General features: G+C 57.4%; 3 protein-coding genes across 3 annotated transcripts in view; 1 reads left to right on the forward strand and 2 right to left on the reverse strand.

Moving 5' to 3' along the window:
• The first annotated feature begins 1360 nt into the window (after positions 1 to 1360).
• Positions 1361 to 6304, forward strand: CDT1 (chromatin licensing and DNA replication factor 1). The gene is made up of 10 exons (XM_029283228.1): positions 1361 to 1436; positions 2283 to 2361; positions 2684 to 2944; positions 3115 to 3309; positions 3805 to 3950; positions 4268 to 4353; positions 4458 to 4646; positions 4764 to 4895; positions 5336 to 5537; positions 6141 to 6304. The coding sequence occupies exons 1-10, from the start codon at positions 1361 to 1363 to the stop codon at positions 6302 to 6304; spliced, it is 1530 nt and encodes a 509-aa protein (XP_029139061.1).
• A 590-nt stretch (positions 6305 to 6894) lies between these two features.
• On the reverse strand, positions 6895 to 10613 carry APRT (adenine phosphoribosyltransferase). The gene is made up of 5 exons (XM_015811433.1): positions 10498 to 10613; positions 9691 to 9794; positions 9083 to 9216; positions 8725 to 8803; positions 6895 to 7592 (listed from the first exon to the last, which is right to left on the reverse strand). The coding sequence occupies exons 1-5, from the start codon at positions 10584 to 10586 to the stop codon at positions 7450 to 7452; spliced, it is 549 nt and encodes a 182-aa protein (XP_015666919.1). The 5' UTR covers positions 10587 to 10613; the 3' UTR covers positions 6895 to 7449.
• Positions 10614 to 11336: 723 nt separating this feature from the next.
• The window catches only part of GALNS (galactosamine (N-acetyl)-6-sulfatase), a 24318-nt gene continuing 21931 nt past the window's right edge, over positions 11337 to 13723 (reverse strand). Inside the window, exon 13 of the mRNA XM_015811440.1 lies at positions 11337 to 11889. Within this exon, the coding sequence (XP_015666926.1) occupies positions 11803 to 11889 (87 nt within the window). The 3' untranslated portion in view covers positions 11337 to 11802. The remainder of the gene's footprint in view (positions 11890 to 13723) is intronic.

Consider the following 13723-nt stretch of genomic DNA (forward strand, 5'->3'; position numbering starts at 1 on the left):
GGAATCAGGCGGAGACCGGGCTCTCACCCTCGAGCCTCGGGGGCTGCTTCCCCCCCTCCGCACCCGAAGGTGCCCCCTATATTACTCTAAAGGCCAGATCCTCCTCCCGGCCATGTCCTAATACCTGGTTTTCCCACCTGAGCTCCGCGGTAGAGGGAGCATCTGCTTTCGCCCTCTCGCAACCCCCTGCCTAATTTCCCACGTGCGAGCTCAGCACGTGTGTTAAGGCGAAAGGAGTTCGTTCATCCGCATCAGCAGTCCTGAAAAGCTCCCATTGCTGTTCTTTGTGACCTGGAAAGGGGTGCTTTTCAGCCGGCCCTTTCCTGGAGGTTCCCTCGGGCTCAGCTTCCAGACCGTCTTAGGAGCCCCCGTTGTGTCGCCCAAAAGCGGCCAGCAGCACCTCAGCTGGGGGCAAAGACCCCCTTTCTTTGCGCGATTTCCTCGAGGTTGGGAAAAAACCCCTCCTGCATGCCCTGCGTGGGGAGCCGCCTCCCCCGCTATCTTAACGCCTGCAGATGAACCCCCCCCCCCGTCAGTCTGGCCTTACCTGGACTCCAGGCCGGCCTTCTCGCTCCCAGCCGCAGAAGCTCCGGAGGCCCCACAGCGCTACCCCGCCTCAGCCGGGATCCTGCTGGGTCGCTCCAGGGACGGGGGCAGCAGCCATCCCCGCCTGCCCCAGGGTGACTAGCGAGCGGCGCCGAGGCCTCCTCGGAAATAAGTCCTGGAGCGGAATTTCCTGACGCGTGTTCAGAGGCTCTTCTGCAAAGGCCTCCAGAATGATACACGGGTTAAAATTCCGAACTGAACCCAAAACTAACAGACCAGGTCCTTCGTGTGAACCAGGCCTGAGGCAGGCTACTTGGGAAGAGCAGTTACTGTACGGGAGGGCCAGAAAAGTTTCCAATCGGCTCCTTCCAGGGCTGAGGGCCCGGGGAGGGCGCCCCTTGGCTCCAGAGACCTGACCCGGGTGCGCTGGCTCGGGCTAGGACCGTCTGAACCCGGCCTCCTTCTTGAACCAGACAAACAAGTTGCAGAAAGCCAGGCAAGGCGAAGGCGAAGGCGCTGAGGCGACTTCCCACGTTGCCCCGAGCCCGAATGTGAGCGGTGGTCCCTTGGCAGCGGCTGCAACCGTCGCCTGAGCTTCCCCCCACCACGGGGGTGCCCAGAAGCGAGCAGCGCATCCGGAGGCTCCCGGGGGGGGGGGCGGGCGCAGGGTCTGGAAGGGGCGGGGCGGGGCAGCGAGGCGGCGGCGCCTTTAAGAGCGCCGCGCGGGAAAAGGGGAGGCGGGGCTTAGGCGGCCCGCGAAAGTGGCTACATTGTAGCGCCGGGCGAGCGAGCGAGCGATCGGCGGGCGGGCGAGATGGCGCAGCTCCGCCTGACCCGCTTCTTCCCGCTGAGCAAGGCCGGCCCGGGGGGGCCGCGGGGCGCCAAGCGGCGTAAAGGGGGACCCGGGGCGGCGGGGCAGCCGGGCGGCGACGGGGCCGGCCCTGAGCAGGAGCCGCAGCTGGCTCCGCCGGGGACCCCGCTCGGCTTCGGACCCCCGCCGGCCGGGCCGCGCAGCAGGAAGAGGCGCCGGTCGGAGCCCGAGCTGGAAGCGGAGCCGGGCCCCGTCGCGCCGCATCGTTGCCCACCCAGAGGGGGGGCCAGGAAGAGGCTCCTGATGCCGGAGGAGGAGGAGGAGGAGAGGGCGGTGAGTGCCCCCCCGGAGCCTCTTATTCCGGGGTCCCTTGATCCGGATTGACGGCCTGCCGCCTCGCTGCGAGTTCAGAACCGGCTGCCGGAATCCGAGCCGCGGTCTGGGCTGGACCCTGCCCGGATGGGGCTGCCCCGAGGCGCGCTGTGGACGCAGCCATTTTGAGCCCGGTTCTACTGGGGCGCGGGGGGGGTCTCCACATGTTGCGCTGGTGCTGCTCCGCAGCTGCTTCCAACAAAGGCCTCTGCCCCGGGCTAGTGCTCGGTTGCGTGAACGGAAACAGTCCCCCCCCCCCATCCTGCCAATCTGCCCAACTTTTCCAGGCTGCCTGCTGCAAGCCCACTGAGAGAGCGGCATAATGTTTATTTATTACATTTTTTATGCCGCCTGTCTCCCCTACAAAAGGACTCTGGGCGGCTGCCTCCCCTTCTCTGCTTCGCCCCATCTCAGCTAAAGGCATCGGCCAGATTTGCTTGGCTGCCAGGACTCTGTGGCACGTAGGGAGGGGGTGAAACCCGAGGGCTGACTGGTTGGGGGTCCGAATGTCTGCTTCTGTTTCAGGTCTCTGCTTGCCCCCCGTGCCCTGCAGCTCTGGGGCCTCCCAGCCCCTCCGCCCTGGATAAGGAAGCAAAGGAGTTGGTGAATGAGATTCTCTCGCCTGGCTTGAAGTTGGGGGGAACCTCAGTGGCTGCGGCCAGTCCGGAGGAGAAGGTGAGTCTTAGATAGCAGGTCTGGCTGGGGAATTCTGGGAGTTGAAGTCCACAGGTCTTAAAGTTGCCAAAGTTGGACACCAGCATTATAGGATAGACCTGAGCTAAACGTCATCAGTGCCAATCCTGCTCACCATACTTTCCCCATCTCTGTGTCCTGGCCAGCCTCCCTCCCTCCTCCCCCCACCTCCTAATGCAGTTTCACACCTTGCCTCAAGGCAGGGGTTCCGCAAGGGGGTGGGGGCACTGCTTCATTGCACACTCCCAGCCCAGCAAAAAGGGAGGAGGAGGCAGCCGCCTTGATGAGATCTCCACCTTCTGGGCAGGATGCATCCCAAAAGCAGCTCCTGGAGCTGAGGGGCCGTCTGGGCAAGATCCATAGCCTGGTACAGAAGATCAAGGGGGGAGCCGCCAATCTGGAATCTGGTGGCGACCTAAAGAGCCGACTGGAACGGGCCCGGTTGCTGGAATCCAAGATCCGCCAGGGGAAGCTCTCCTCGAAGGAGGAAAGAAAGGATCTAGAATCCACAGCCGAGATCAGGTGGGGAAATTGCTCTGTCCATCCTGAATCAGAGCTGGGGAGGAGGCTAATCCTACCAATCGGAGGTGGGGCTGGGTCACTGGCACGACTGGATCACCTGAGAGCAGGTCTGATTCAGTTGGCCAGCGTGAGAAGCCCACCATGTGAAGCCTCTCTCCCCTCCTGGCTAGTGAGAAGGTGCCGGCCTACCAGCGCTTCCACACCCTCGCGCAAGACGTGCCCCCTGGTCTTCTCCTGCCGTACAAATACAAGGCTCTGGCTGAGATGTTCCGCAGCACGGACACCATCGTGGCGATGATGTTCAACCGCTCGGAAGCCGTCACCTTTGCCAAGGTCAAGCAAGGCGTGCAGGACATGATGCGCAAGTGAGTTCCCTTTCAGGTGCTGGATCGGATGGACTTCTGGGCACCCGTGCAAGCATGGCTTTAGACCAGGGGTAGGCAACCTTGGCTCTTTTATGACTCAACTCCCAGAATTCCTGAGCCAGCCATGCTGAGGGAAAAGGGAGAGGTTTCCAAGCTGAGCCATGCTGGCTCAGGAATTCTGGGAGTTGAAGTCCACGAGTCATAAAAGAGCCAAGGTTGCCTATCCCTGCTTTAGACCAAGGGTGTCCAACCGTGGCCATTTTAAGACTTGTGGACTTCCAACTCCCAGCAGGGCTGGCTGGGGAATTCCGGGAGATGAAATCCTCAAATCTTAAAGTGATGAAGGTTGGGCACCCGTGCTTTGGACCAAGGACCGGAGCTTTCCGTGGGGCTTATGTGAGGACACAGCTTCCCATCCATGCAGGGCTCGATCTGGGTTTGGTCGTGATCTTCCGAAAGCTGACATTGCCCACTACTCTGCTTCCTGTCTTGTAGACGCTTTGAAGAACAGCACTTGGGACAGATAAAAACGGTGTACCCGGGTTCTTACGTTCTGCGCCGAGAGAGAAACATCCCTGCCTTCGGTGGACCAGGCAAGCGAGGCACCTACCAGCTGACTGTCGAACCAGGGCTGGGAGCAGGTGGGTCTGGGCAGGAGGCCACCTGCATCACACGGAAGCCTCTGAAAACCAAGGGAATGTTGCCCTGCTTTACAAACCCAAGTTAAGCACGTTGTGTGAGCTCTATCTTGGTGTTTGTCTGCAGTGATTTCTGGGCTTCCAGCAAGAAAGGGTTTTTCCCCCCAGCTCCTGTTAGGAAATGAGGACCTGCTGATGTCTGTCTGGATGCCACCACCTTCCTTGCCTCCCTAAAGCGCGCGGGATTGGGGTGGGGGCTAAGTGTGGGGGATGGTCCTGAGCCTCTCCTCTTGTGTGTTGATTCCTCCTTTTACTCCCAGGGGAGAAGCTGACTGCTTCCCGGCTGATGGAACGCCGGAGCATCTTCTGCAAGAACTTGACCGCCATGGTCAAGGAGCACCACAAGGCAAGCACTTCTGGGCGGCAGCTTGGCACCCCTTCCTCCCCTTCCTGCAGGGCAGGAATGTGGCATTTCCCCTATCTTGAGACTTGTGCTTGGACCCCTGCTAGGCGTTCCTGGCTTCTCTGGACCCTCCAATGGTGATAGCGGAGGATGAGCTGACCCGCTGGCACCCTCGCTTCCGGGTAGACGAAGTGCCCGATGTTGTGCCCACTGAGCTGCCCCAGCCTCCCCACGTGGACAGGGTCACCACTGCGCAGGAGGTGCTGGCCAAGGCACAAGGCATGCTGACACCTAAGGTACAGCCTGTGGGGTGTAGGGGGGTTGGCAATCTTGCCCCAGATTGATCTACACACCACAAGCCTTTGCAAATAATTTGTAAAAAGAGCACCTGCATTTTGGGACTCCCCAAACAGATGGAAAAGGCATTAACCAACCTGGTCCTAAGGACGGCAGATACCAGCCCCTCCACCCCGCAGCTTCCTCGCCCAGCTGTGCCCGGAACCCCCAACAGCCTGAAAGGCGTCTCACAGTCCTTAGTAGAAAGGGTGAGTTTACCTACTGCTCCAGCTGTGGCTGCTGCCAGCGCAGGGCACTGCCAGCTTCCCAGGGTGCATCTTGACCTGTCTGAGGTCCAATACCTTCAACTAAGCTTGTATCTCTTGTGCCTCGGGGGTGGGAGGACGGGTCCTTTCTCAGCTCCCCCCAGTCTACCAGTAGAAGTTGCTGGCCATGGCCACATCTACTCTACAGGACAGGTTTTCCCAACCATGGCAACTTTTAAGGCCATGGTTGTCTGGGGAATTCTGGGAGTTGAAATCCAGAGGTCTTCAAAGTCACCAAGGTTGAGAAAACCTGCTAAAGAAGAAAACCAAAGCTGGGTACCTCCAAGCAGGAGACTTGCCTGGAGCCAGATGCCCACAGCTGGAATTCAAACAGCTGTACCAAAGCCCAAGACCGCCCCCTTACCCACCTCCTCTCCCCCCAGGTCAGGGCCAAGGAGGCTCAGAAGCTGCAGGCGCTGATGACACGGAGCCCCCAGCAGGAGCAGCGGCTGGCGATGCTGACCCGTCTGCCCGAGATGGCACGTATCCTGCGCAACATCTTTGTGGCAGAAAAGAAGCAGGCCCTCTCCATGGAGGCGGCATGCCAGCGGATGATGGACAGCTACCAAGCTCTCATGCCCATGGGTAAGGCAGGCGGGTGGGTGGCTCTGGGGCGGGGGAAGGGAGGAGGCTGCCCGCTAGTTGCTCAGTAACCACAAAGCTCAACCGCCTTTGGCAGCCCAGATGACTTGGCAACCCCAACAGGAAAACCAGTTCAGAGAGAGAGAGCCTGGGCTGAGAGGTCTGCCAACTAGTCCTCTCCCAAGTCTTAAGACTTGTGGACTTCAACTCCCAGAATTCCCCAGTCAACCGGCCACGTCTTTACATCCACAAATCCCAGCCATGTCATTCACAAGTCCTGAAAGTTGCCAACGTTGGACACCCCTGTGATAAACCATTCAAAGTTTGAGCTGATTGGTCCACCTAGGGCAGCTCTGCGTTGGATTTAGTGCGGAGGGGTTTCCAAAGATTCAGCTGGGGAAAAACAGGCGCAGATTTGATCGGCAAAAGAGCTGCTGTCCCGTGAACTGAGATTTCAGTCCTTCCCTGCTGCTTCTCCTGGAAGAGGGCCTAGAGCCCCTCCCCTTCCATCGGTGGCTCCCCGGGGGTTTGGGAAGACCCCTGCCCATGGAGGGCCCTGGTCACAAGTGATGGCCCTCTGACGTTGACCCCCTTTTCCCCCTGCAGGAGAGATGGAAAAGCACCTCCACCTCTTCGCAGAGCTCCTGCCGGATTGGCTGCGCATCCTTCCCATTCGCCAGGAGAGTTACCTGAAGCTGGACAAGGCCATGGACCTCAATATTGTAACCGAGAGGCTGACTGCAAGAAAGCGGAAAGAGGAGACACTCTGATTTTTTGGGGGGGGGGGAGACCCCCAGAAAATAGACTTCCTGGGGGGGGGAGTATACCCATTTTTCTTGTCTTTGTTCTAAGCAGAAGGATTTTCTCCAACGGAAAACTTGCAAGCTTTTTGGCAGAGCCACAACAGGAGGGTGGGCATTCTATGATTCAACAAACCACTTTTTTAAGGCACAAAACATTGTCTCTTGGGAAGTTTGGAAAAGATGTGGCTGCTTTTCCAGGAAGGGGGGGGAGGTTGGAATCCCACATCCTGTCCCTGAGTTGAGAGCAAAGAGGGACGATTTTTTTTCTTTTAAAGAAAGGCTTGTTCTGTCTTGAAAGGCGATTTGTATATGAAACTTGGCATTAAACTCCACTTACTTGAAGCTGGACAAGCACTTTTCTACCCCCTCCGCTCCCTGAGTGCAAGCAGAAGCCCAAGGCTGGCTCCCCATGCGTCTCTAAATCAGAGACAACCCCCCCCCCGGAGCAGTTCTGCTTTTAGCCCCCTTTGGCCCCAGAACAGCAGACTTGTGAGCCACAGGACCTTAAGGAGCCCCATCAGGGCAAGGTACAAGAGCACTGTGTCTTGAATAGCAAATAGTTTTACAGAAGTGTTTATTCGTTCCAGCAATTTCTATGGTAGCGAGATAAGGAGCCCTCTAGTCACAACAGGAAGACACACATCCTCACCTACCAAGTAATCCAAATTACATGAACGGACACGTTTAGCCTCTACTCTAGCTGGGCTGATGTGGGATTGAGAGTGAAGTCAAGGTCAAATAGTTTTGTGGTTGGGTTGCTCAAGACCCAGCAAACTGGCTTTCTGGAGGCCGTGGGCCCATCCTCTTTCCCTCTGGCAAGGAACACTAATGCATATGAGTGTTCGGAATCCTCAGGAACAGAGACCCACACGTGCCCCGGCTATAACCAGCAGGGCTCTGTTGCCAAAGTTCTTTGGCTGCACTTGATTCAGGTTTCGAATTGTATTTAAAGTACTCAGTGTGCCATGTTAAGGAACTACACCCAGCACTTTCCGGATTGCTCAAGGTTTGGCCAACGTGCAAGGAAGTGGCAGGACTCCTCCCCCGCAAAGTTCAGGACTCAGAAACAGGACGGAGGAGCCAGGCTGCAGGGGGAACTAACCCCCAATGCATCAGTGGTATTGCAATAGTGAGTAGAGGGGGAAGGGCTTCAGGGCCTCTACACCTTTGAGGAAGGACAGCTCAATGAGTACCAGGCAGTCCAAGATGTCGGCCTGGAGCTTTGTCATCAGCTCACAGGCGGCTCGCATGGTACCTGGGAGGGAAGGAGGGAGACGAGCCGTTAGGGGGACCAAGAGGACGGTGGAAAAATATTACGGTAAATTTAGGCCCTGCCTTTCCTTCAGGAATCCGAGGTCTCTCTGTTCCCAGTTGAGCACCTTTGCCACACCATCACCCTGGATGCCAACAACGATGGCCATGTGGCGTATGGATTAGATGCCACCCTTCTCTACCAGTTGTGGAGGTGGGACTTGAAGGATCCTGCCCCACTTGTGGGATTGATGGGGAACAGAAGGCCTCTCATCTGATCCTTTGCAGTGCTTAAGCACTGGAAACAATACCTTGCTAAGACCAACCTCTTTTTTTTGCTATAGAAATGAACTTTAAAAAGGAGGCAGTAATTGGCATGCAAACCCGCAGCCTGAATTCACCCCACCCCCTCCTCCTTCCTTTACAATTGAGTTCACTTGCGCACTCCTGGGAAATCCCCGTATTTCCCCCTAAGGCTCCCTCCGGCCTCACCACATGGCACAAAATGTTCTACAGCAGCAGAAGTTGCCAATTGTCTTGCAACAGAATTCAAAAGTTGCAAGAGTTGTCCTGGTGTTGCAAGGACAAAGCGCAAAGTGATAGAGAAAGCTCACTTTTGGCAAATAAGCGCATCAGTTTTTACAAAGGGGAGTTCTTATTAAGGGAGATGGTAAAATAGGATTTAAATGAAGGGAGGGGTGGGTGGGGGGGAGGAGATGGGAGGAGCCCACTCTGGAAGAAACCCCCACTGGACATGTTCTGAGCTGCACCAATAAAATATAGTTAATTCTCAACTTGGGACCAGAATTTGTTGCCAAGCAAGATGGTGGTGAAGTGAATTGCACCCGATTTTATGACCTTTTTTGCCAGTTATTGTGAATTACATGATTGTTAAGTGAATCCAGCTTTCCCCAATGACTTGTAATTCCTGAAATGAAGGCGCTCTCGATATTGCCTGACGGCCCGCGTCCAACTTGGAGGCTGAAAGCCCCGGAGGCTGGGGATGATGGGAGATATGGTGTGCTTGTTTGTGGAATGCTGCCCAGCACTGAAAAAACCAAAGGCCCCCACTCCCCAGCTTGGAATTGAAAAAGCCCATTGCTAACCCCTTCCCCACTCGGCCAGCCATCGCTTACCTCCCGTTGCAAGCAGATCGTCCACTATGATGACTTTCTGTCCTGGCTCCACCGCGTCCTTCTGGACTTCCAGTTCGGCCTGCAGGAAGGAGGAGAACGACGGCTTTCATCCCAACCCCACAGGTTGCCCTTGGCAGGCTGTGAGCAGGTGAGCCAAGTGTCGCTAACAGAATAACATAGAGTTGGAAGGGACCTTGGAGGTCTTCTAGACCAGCCCATTGCTCAAGCAGGAAACCCCATACCATTTCAGACAAATGGTTGTCCAAACTCTTCTAAAAAACCTCGTGCTGGAACACCCGCAACTTTGCTGCTGCTTTTCACTCCCAGAAGCAACTTTGTCGGAGCTGCACAAACTTACCTTGCCATATTCCAGCGCGTAGGAGATGGATTCGGTGGGTCCCGGGAGCTTCCCTTTCTTGCGGATGAGCAGGAATCCAACCCCCAACCTCTGGGCCAAAACCGGCCCAAAGAGGAAGCCGCGGGAATCGAGGCCTGGCAGAGCAGAGCAAAAAAGGGTCACCCCAGAGGGCAAGTCCCTCAGGAGGTCTGGGGGGGAGGAGGGGGTCTTTACAAGCAGCAGGTGAGGGAACACACCTGTGCTGCTGCCTGTTCCATAGAAACTTGGCACACTGAGGAGAAAGCTAAGTTCAGACTTTCTTCGGAGCGGGCAAGGAAGTTTTGGGGGAAAACACGCACTTCTCTGTCCTTGGTGAGCTTCTCCAAGGAAGACAGAAACAGGACAATGCAGATCCATAAAAAGAGCACTATGCTAAGACACTAACCTAGTATGACTGTTTTGAGAACTAGCCGTCATCAAATTGCAAGAAGAGGGAATCGTTTGTAGGCAGAACCTCAGATGCTGGGCTCTTTCCGGAGGGGAGAAGGGGGCCTCGGTCTTTACCAAGCGTGTCCCACCCCAAAGCTCCAGAACCGAGGGTGAGATCTCTCTCTCTCTCTCTGACTCACCTGCAATGAAGTCGAACTCCTTGTGGGAGGCCCTAATATAGGATTCCAGCAGGTCGATGGCCGCTTTGAACGCCACGGGGTCCTTCAGCATGGGGCTGATGTCCCTGGGGAGGGGGAAGGAAAGGATGGGAAAAGGCGCCACAAGGCTGCAGGAATCTCCTCGGTGCACTTTTCTACAATTCAAGGGGTGGGTGGGTGGCGGGAGGGAAGGGCCTGCTTTACCTGGGGCTGCCCTGGGAGTCTGGCCAGGAGCCTGCTTTGATTCTGCTTGGCTTTCCAAGGTGATGCACAGTATCGGCGGGGAGGGGGGCAGAGCGAGCACTCGCTCAACTGGGGGAGGGGGAGAAACTGCTCGGAGACCCCCTTTCCAGGAGTTCCTTCCTCCTCCGAGTTTGGCCTTCCCGACAATGGGACGCACGTAGCCCTGGAAGGGCCAGCGGGGCCGCCAAGAGGCTTGGGCTACGGCGGTCGAGAGACTCCGTAATCCCTCCCAAGAAGCGCGCTCTTTCCTCGGGATTCTTCCTCCACCCTCCTCGCTCCTGCCCCGGGCCGGCGCGTGGGAAAGAGCCCGGCGGACGGGCCGGCTAAGCGAGGGCAGAGCCCGCAGCTGCCGCGCGGGAGGCCCGGGAGGGTCTCTCGGGGCCACGGCGGGGGAGTCCCGCTCTCGGAGCTGCAGTGAAGGCGCGATTGCCTCGCCTGATTCCCCTCCGCTTGAGCCGGCAAGGCCGGCCCGGGCAAAGGGCATTCCAGGCGCTCCAGCCGCGGCTTCGGCTCTGCCCCCGGCCCGCGGAGCCCCCGGCCCCGTACCGGAAGATGATCCCGGGCGACGGAAAGTCCGGGAAATCCCGGATCCGTTCGCGGATCAGGCGCCGCTTCTGCTCGTCCTCGGAGCTCATGGCGGAAAGGGCTGCGCCTTCCTCCGCGGGAGCAACTGGCATGCGCGGGGAGGAGCCCGGGGGAGGGCCGGCCAGGCAAGAGAGGGAGGGGCCCTCGGGCCGTGCGGCTGGGGAAGGGCTGCCGCCGCCGCCCCCCCGCAGGAGAGGATCCGCCGTTCCGGGAGCCCCCCCCCCACGCCCCCTTCCTGGCTGTGCCCAGGTGCGCGCTCGGTCCCAGGTGCCAAAGGGGGGGGCGCGCTCTCTCTCCCTCCCTCCCGCCGTTTCTCTCCCAGGCGGGCGCAGGACCGGCCGGCCAAAGGGCGCGATGTGTCCATCCCTGCCTGCGCCCGGGAATCGCCCTCCAGGAGGCTCAGCCACCCGCCAAAGAAATGCTCGGCCCGCCTTCGCTCGGAGTTCAGAGCTCAGAGGCAGCAGCTCTGCCCCGAAGGTGCTTCCCCAGAAGGTTTTTTCCCTCGAAAAGGTTCTGCTTCTCGGTCAACTCCTTCAGTTCCTGGATGAGAAGTGAAACGTTTTCAAAGGCTGAAACCAAGGAAGTCCAGTTGCCTTTTGGAAAAGCGCCCTTGCGACCACCACGGCCTGGAGGAGGATGGAGCATCTCCAGAGATGCAGCTCTGCCTTTCCTCCCATCCCGGAGGGACCCTTCAAGCACTCACGTTGAAGTCACGGCAGTTTCAAAGGCAGGGCCTTCCAGCATCCATTGCTTTATTCTGGCAAAGAACTCCAGGAAAAGACGCAACCGAACCACTCAAGTATATAAGCAGCCTTCATTTCTTACAAATGCTCAGCAGTATTAAAAATTGGCCTCAACAGATATAAAACTAATTCATTAAAAAAATAAAAATCACAGTAGCAGAAGCTGCTTCATGTAAGGATTTGGCACTTCCTGAAAAGAGGGTGGTTCCAGCCACGGAGTACCTGTGTCTTGAAAAGACTTTGGCTGATCCTGAGATGCCCCCTCAGATCCAGGAGGACGTAAATCTCTCCTCTGCAGCCAGTTCAGGGCAGGCCCTTCCTCTAAAGGAGACCCTGCAGCTTGCAAGTGCATCAAGCATTTTTTCCTTTCTGGAGAGGCTCACTTCAGGGAGAGTAAAGTCGCCCCAGTTCAAAGCAAGAGTGGTGCTTCCTTCTGAACAAGCAGCAGCAGCAGCAGCCCGAGTCACCTTCCTCAGGGTGGGTGGCAACAGTTGCCGGACAGCGGTTTGCCAAGGCCAGGCCCTCAGTGAAGCCAAAAGCATTTCTTTGGGTCGGGAGGGGGAGATTTCAAACACTTCCCCAGCTTCTCACAGCCTGGAGGAGCCCAGTTCTGGAAGAGAGAGAGAGAGAGAGAGAGAGTTTGCCCTCATCGCAAAAAGCGAGGGCTCTTGTGCCAGTGTGAAGCCAGCCCTGGATCTCTCTGCTTCCTCAAAAGTGACACCGCTGCAAAGCCAGTGTGAGGCTTGTTCCTTTGACCGAGATGCAGTGGTTCCCCTTCCCCACTCTAAGGAGCCCTTGCCTCCCCCCAGCTTCAGCTTCTGCATGGAAAATGCTCCAAGCATCTGTGCTGGCTGTGTCAGATGGATCATCCCATCTGATCGGAATAGCCACAGTGGGACTCGCCACGCCCATTCAGCACATGCCAACCAGAGAAGAGTGCCCACTGCAGACCCCCCCCCCAAGCTCCTCAGTGAGAGGCAGAACACCAACAGACCAAAACAAGGAGCTCTGCTAGCCGTTCAGAATCCAAAAATAGACTGAACAACAGCTTGACCGGGATGGTATAAGGTCTCCAGCCTTGAGCAAGGGGTTGGACTAGAAGACCTCTGAAATCCCTTCCAACCCTCTGATTCCATGTTCTATTAACATCTGCATACGGGCGTTTTGAGCTTAAAGATACACTTTTTTGTGTAATCTGTACAGCACAGGACTCGAGGCCCTTGGCCGATGCTCCGCCATTATTCTGCACAGACATGTTTGTGGAGCTTCTCCCAGGAGCCCCGGAGAAGACGGCAGCCTCAGGAGGCCAGGGGTGAGGGCAGTAAGAACTGCTTTAATGAGCAGTTTGATGGATTAGTCTGGCAACTGATGGATTAGAAGGCATTTACATAGCGACACTGAACGAGGGAACCAGCCTCGGCCCCTCTGCAGCTTGCCACCAGAATTGGCCCAAATTGTGCAGAGGAGAGGCAATGTCAGGAAGGAGAGAAGGCTCCTCCAGCTTCCAAGGAGGGAACGTTCCCTCCTGGGGGAGAGGGGGGAGAAGGGTCGGGAGAGGGAGGATAACCAGCCCCTGGAATGACGGGGGTGGGCTGTGTGTCCCATGCATGGAAGCCCTTTCTGCCACTCAGGAGGAGGAAGAGGAGGAACGGGAGGCTTCGCCCAAGCCAGCTGCCAACCTTGGGCACTAGGAGAGGGTGGCACACCCACCCAAGCAAAGTCCTTTGCTCCTTCCGTCTCTTCCTCTTCCTTCAACCAGACCCTTTGTGGAGCAGCCCCTTCCCCTTAAAACGCATCTGGATAAAGATGCCTCCTCCAGCCAGAGCCAAATCTGCCCCGGATTGTGGTGTGCAAAGCATCTGTGGATGCCGGTCAGCCCAGCCGACGTCCCCACTTCTCTGCCATCTCCCGCTTCCCTTTCTTGCCCGCTGCTAAAGGCTGCCCCACTCACTTCCATATCCTGCACAGCACTTACAGCACCTCCTCCAGCCCCTGGAGCTCTCCTTTTCTGAAGCCCACCCACCCATGGACGAATCCGGCTGTCAGTTGCTAAAGCAGTGGTTCTCAACCTTTTTAATGCCGTGACCCCAACCGGTCGTAAGTCGAGGACTAAACCGGTCGTAAGTTGAGGACTAAACCGGTCATAAGTCAAGGACTAAACCGGTTGTAAGTCGAGGACTACCCAACCGGTCGTAAATCAAGGACTTTCCCTGCCCGGGAGCGCCGTGCATGCGTGGTTCCGCCTCCTGCGCCAGCCGAGGCGTAGCTGGCAAGCGGCAGAGACGGAGCAGGCCGACCACCAGCTGGCCCAGCCCAAGGGAGGTAAGGCACCCGCCGGAAAAGGGGGGAAAAATGGCGGACAAAAAAAAATGGCGGACAGCCTTGCTTGGCGACCCCCATGAAATGGTCGATCGACCCCAAATGGGGTCCCGACCCACAGGTTG

This window comes from Protobothrops mucrosquamatus, unplaced genomic scaffold (genome assembly GCF_001527695.2).
Source record: "Protobothrops mucrosquamatus isolate PMUCROS unplaced genomic scaffold, P.Mucros_1.0 scaffold41, whole genome shotgun sequence".
Classification (NCBI taxonomy): domain Eukaryota; kingdom Metazoa; phylum Chordata; class Lepidosauria; order Squamata; family Viperidae; genus Protobothrops; species Protobothrops mucrosquamatus.

Excerpts from the sequence above, each read along its gene's own strand:
- CDT1 (XM_029283228.1), top strand. The coding sequence starts at position 1,361 with ATGGCGCAGCTCCGCCTGACCCGCTTCTTCCCGCTGAGCAAGGCCGGC. Across the intron at positions 2,362-2,683 it reads ATTCTCTCGCCTGGCTTGAA|GGAGGAGGAGGCAGCCGCCT; the intron begins GTTGGGGGGAAC and ends CCCAGCAAAAAG. Across the intron at positions 4,896-5,335 it reads CACAGTCCTTAGTAGAAAGG|GTCAGGGCCAAGGAGGCTCA; the intron begins GTGAGTTTACCT and ends CTCTCCCCCCAG.
- APRT (XM_015811433.1), bottom strand. The coding sequence starts at position 10,586 with ATGAGCTCCGAGGACGAGCAGAAGCGGCGCCTGATCCGCGAACGGATC. Across the intron at positions 9,217-9,690 it reads GGAGTTCGACTTCATTGCAG|GCCTCGATTCCCGCGGCTTC; the intron begins GTGAGTCAGAGA and ends CTGCTCTGCCAG. Across the intron at positions 7,593-8,724 it reads CGATCTGCTTGCAACGGGAG|GTACCATGCGAGCCGCCTGT; the intron begins GTAAGCGATGGC and ends CTTCCCTCCCAG.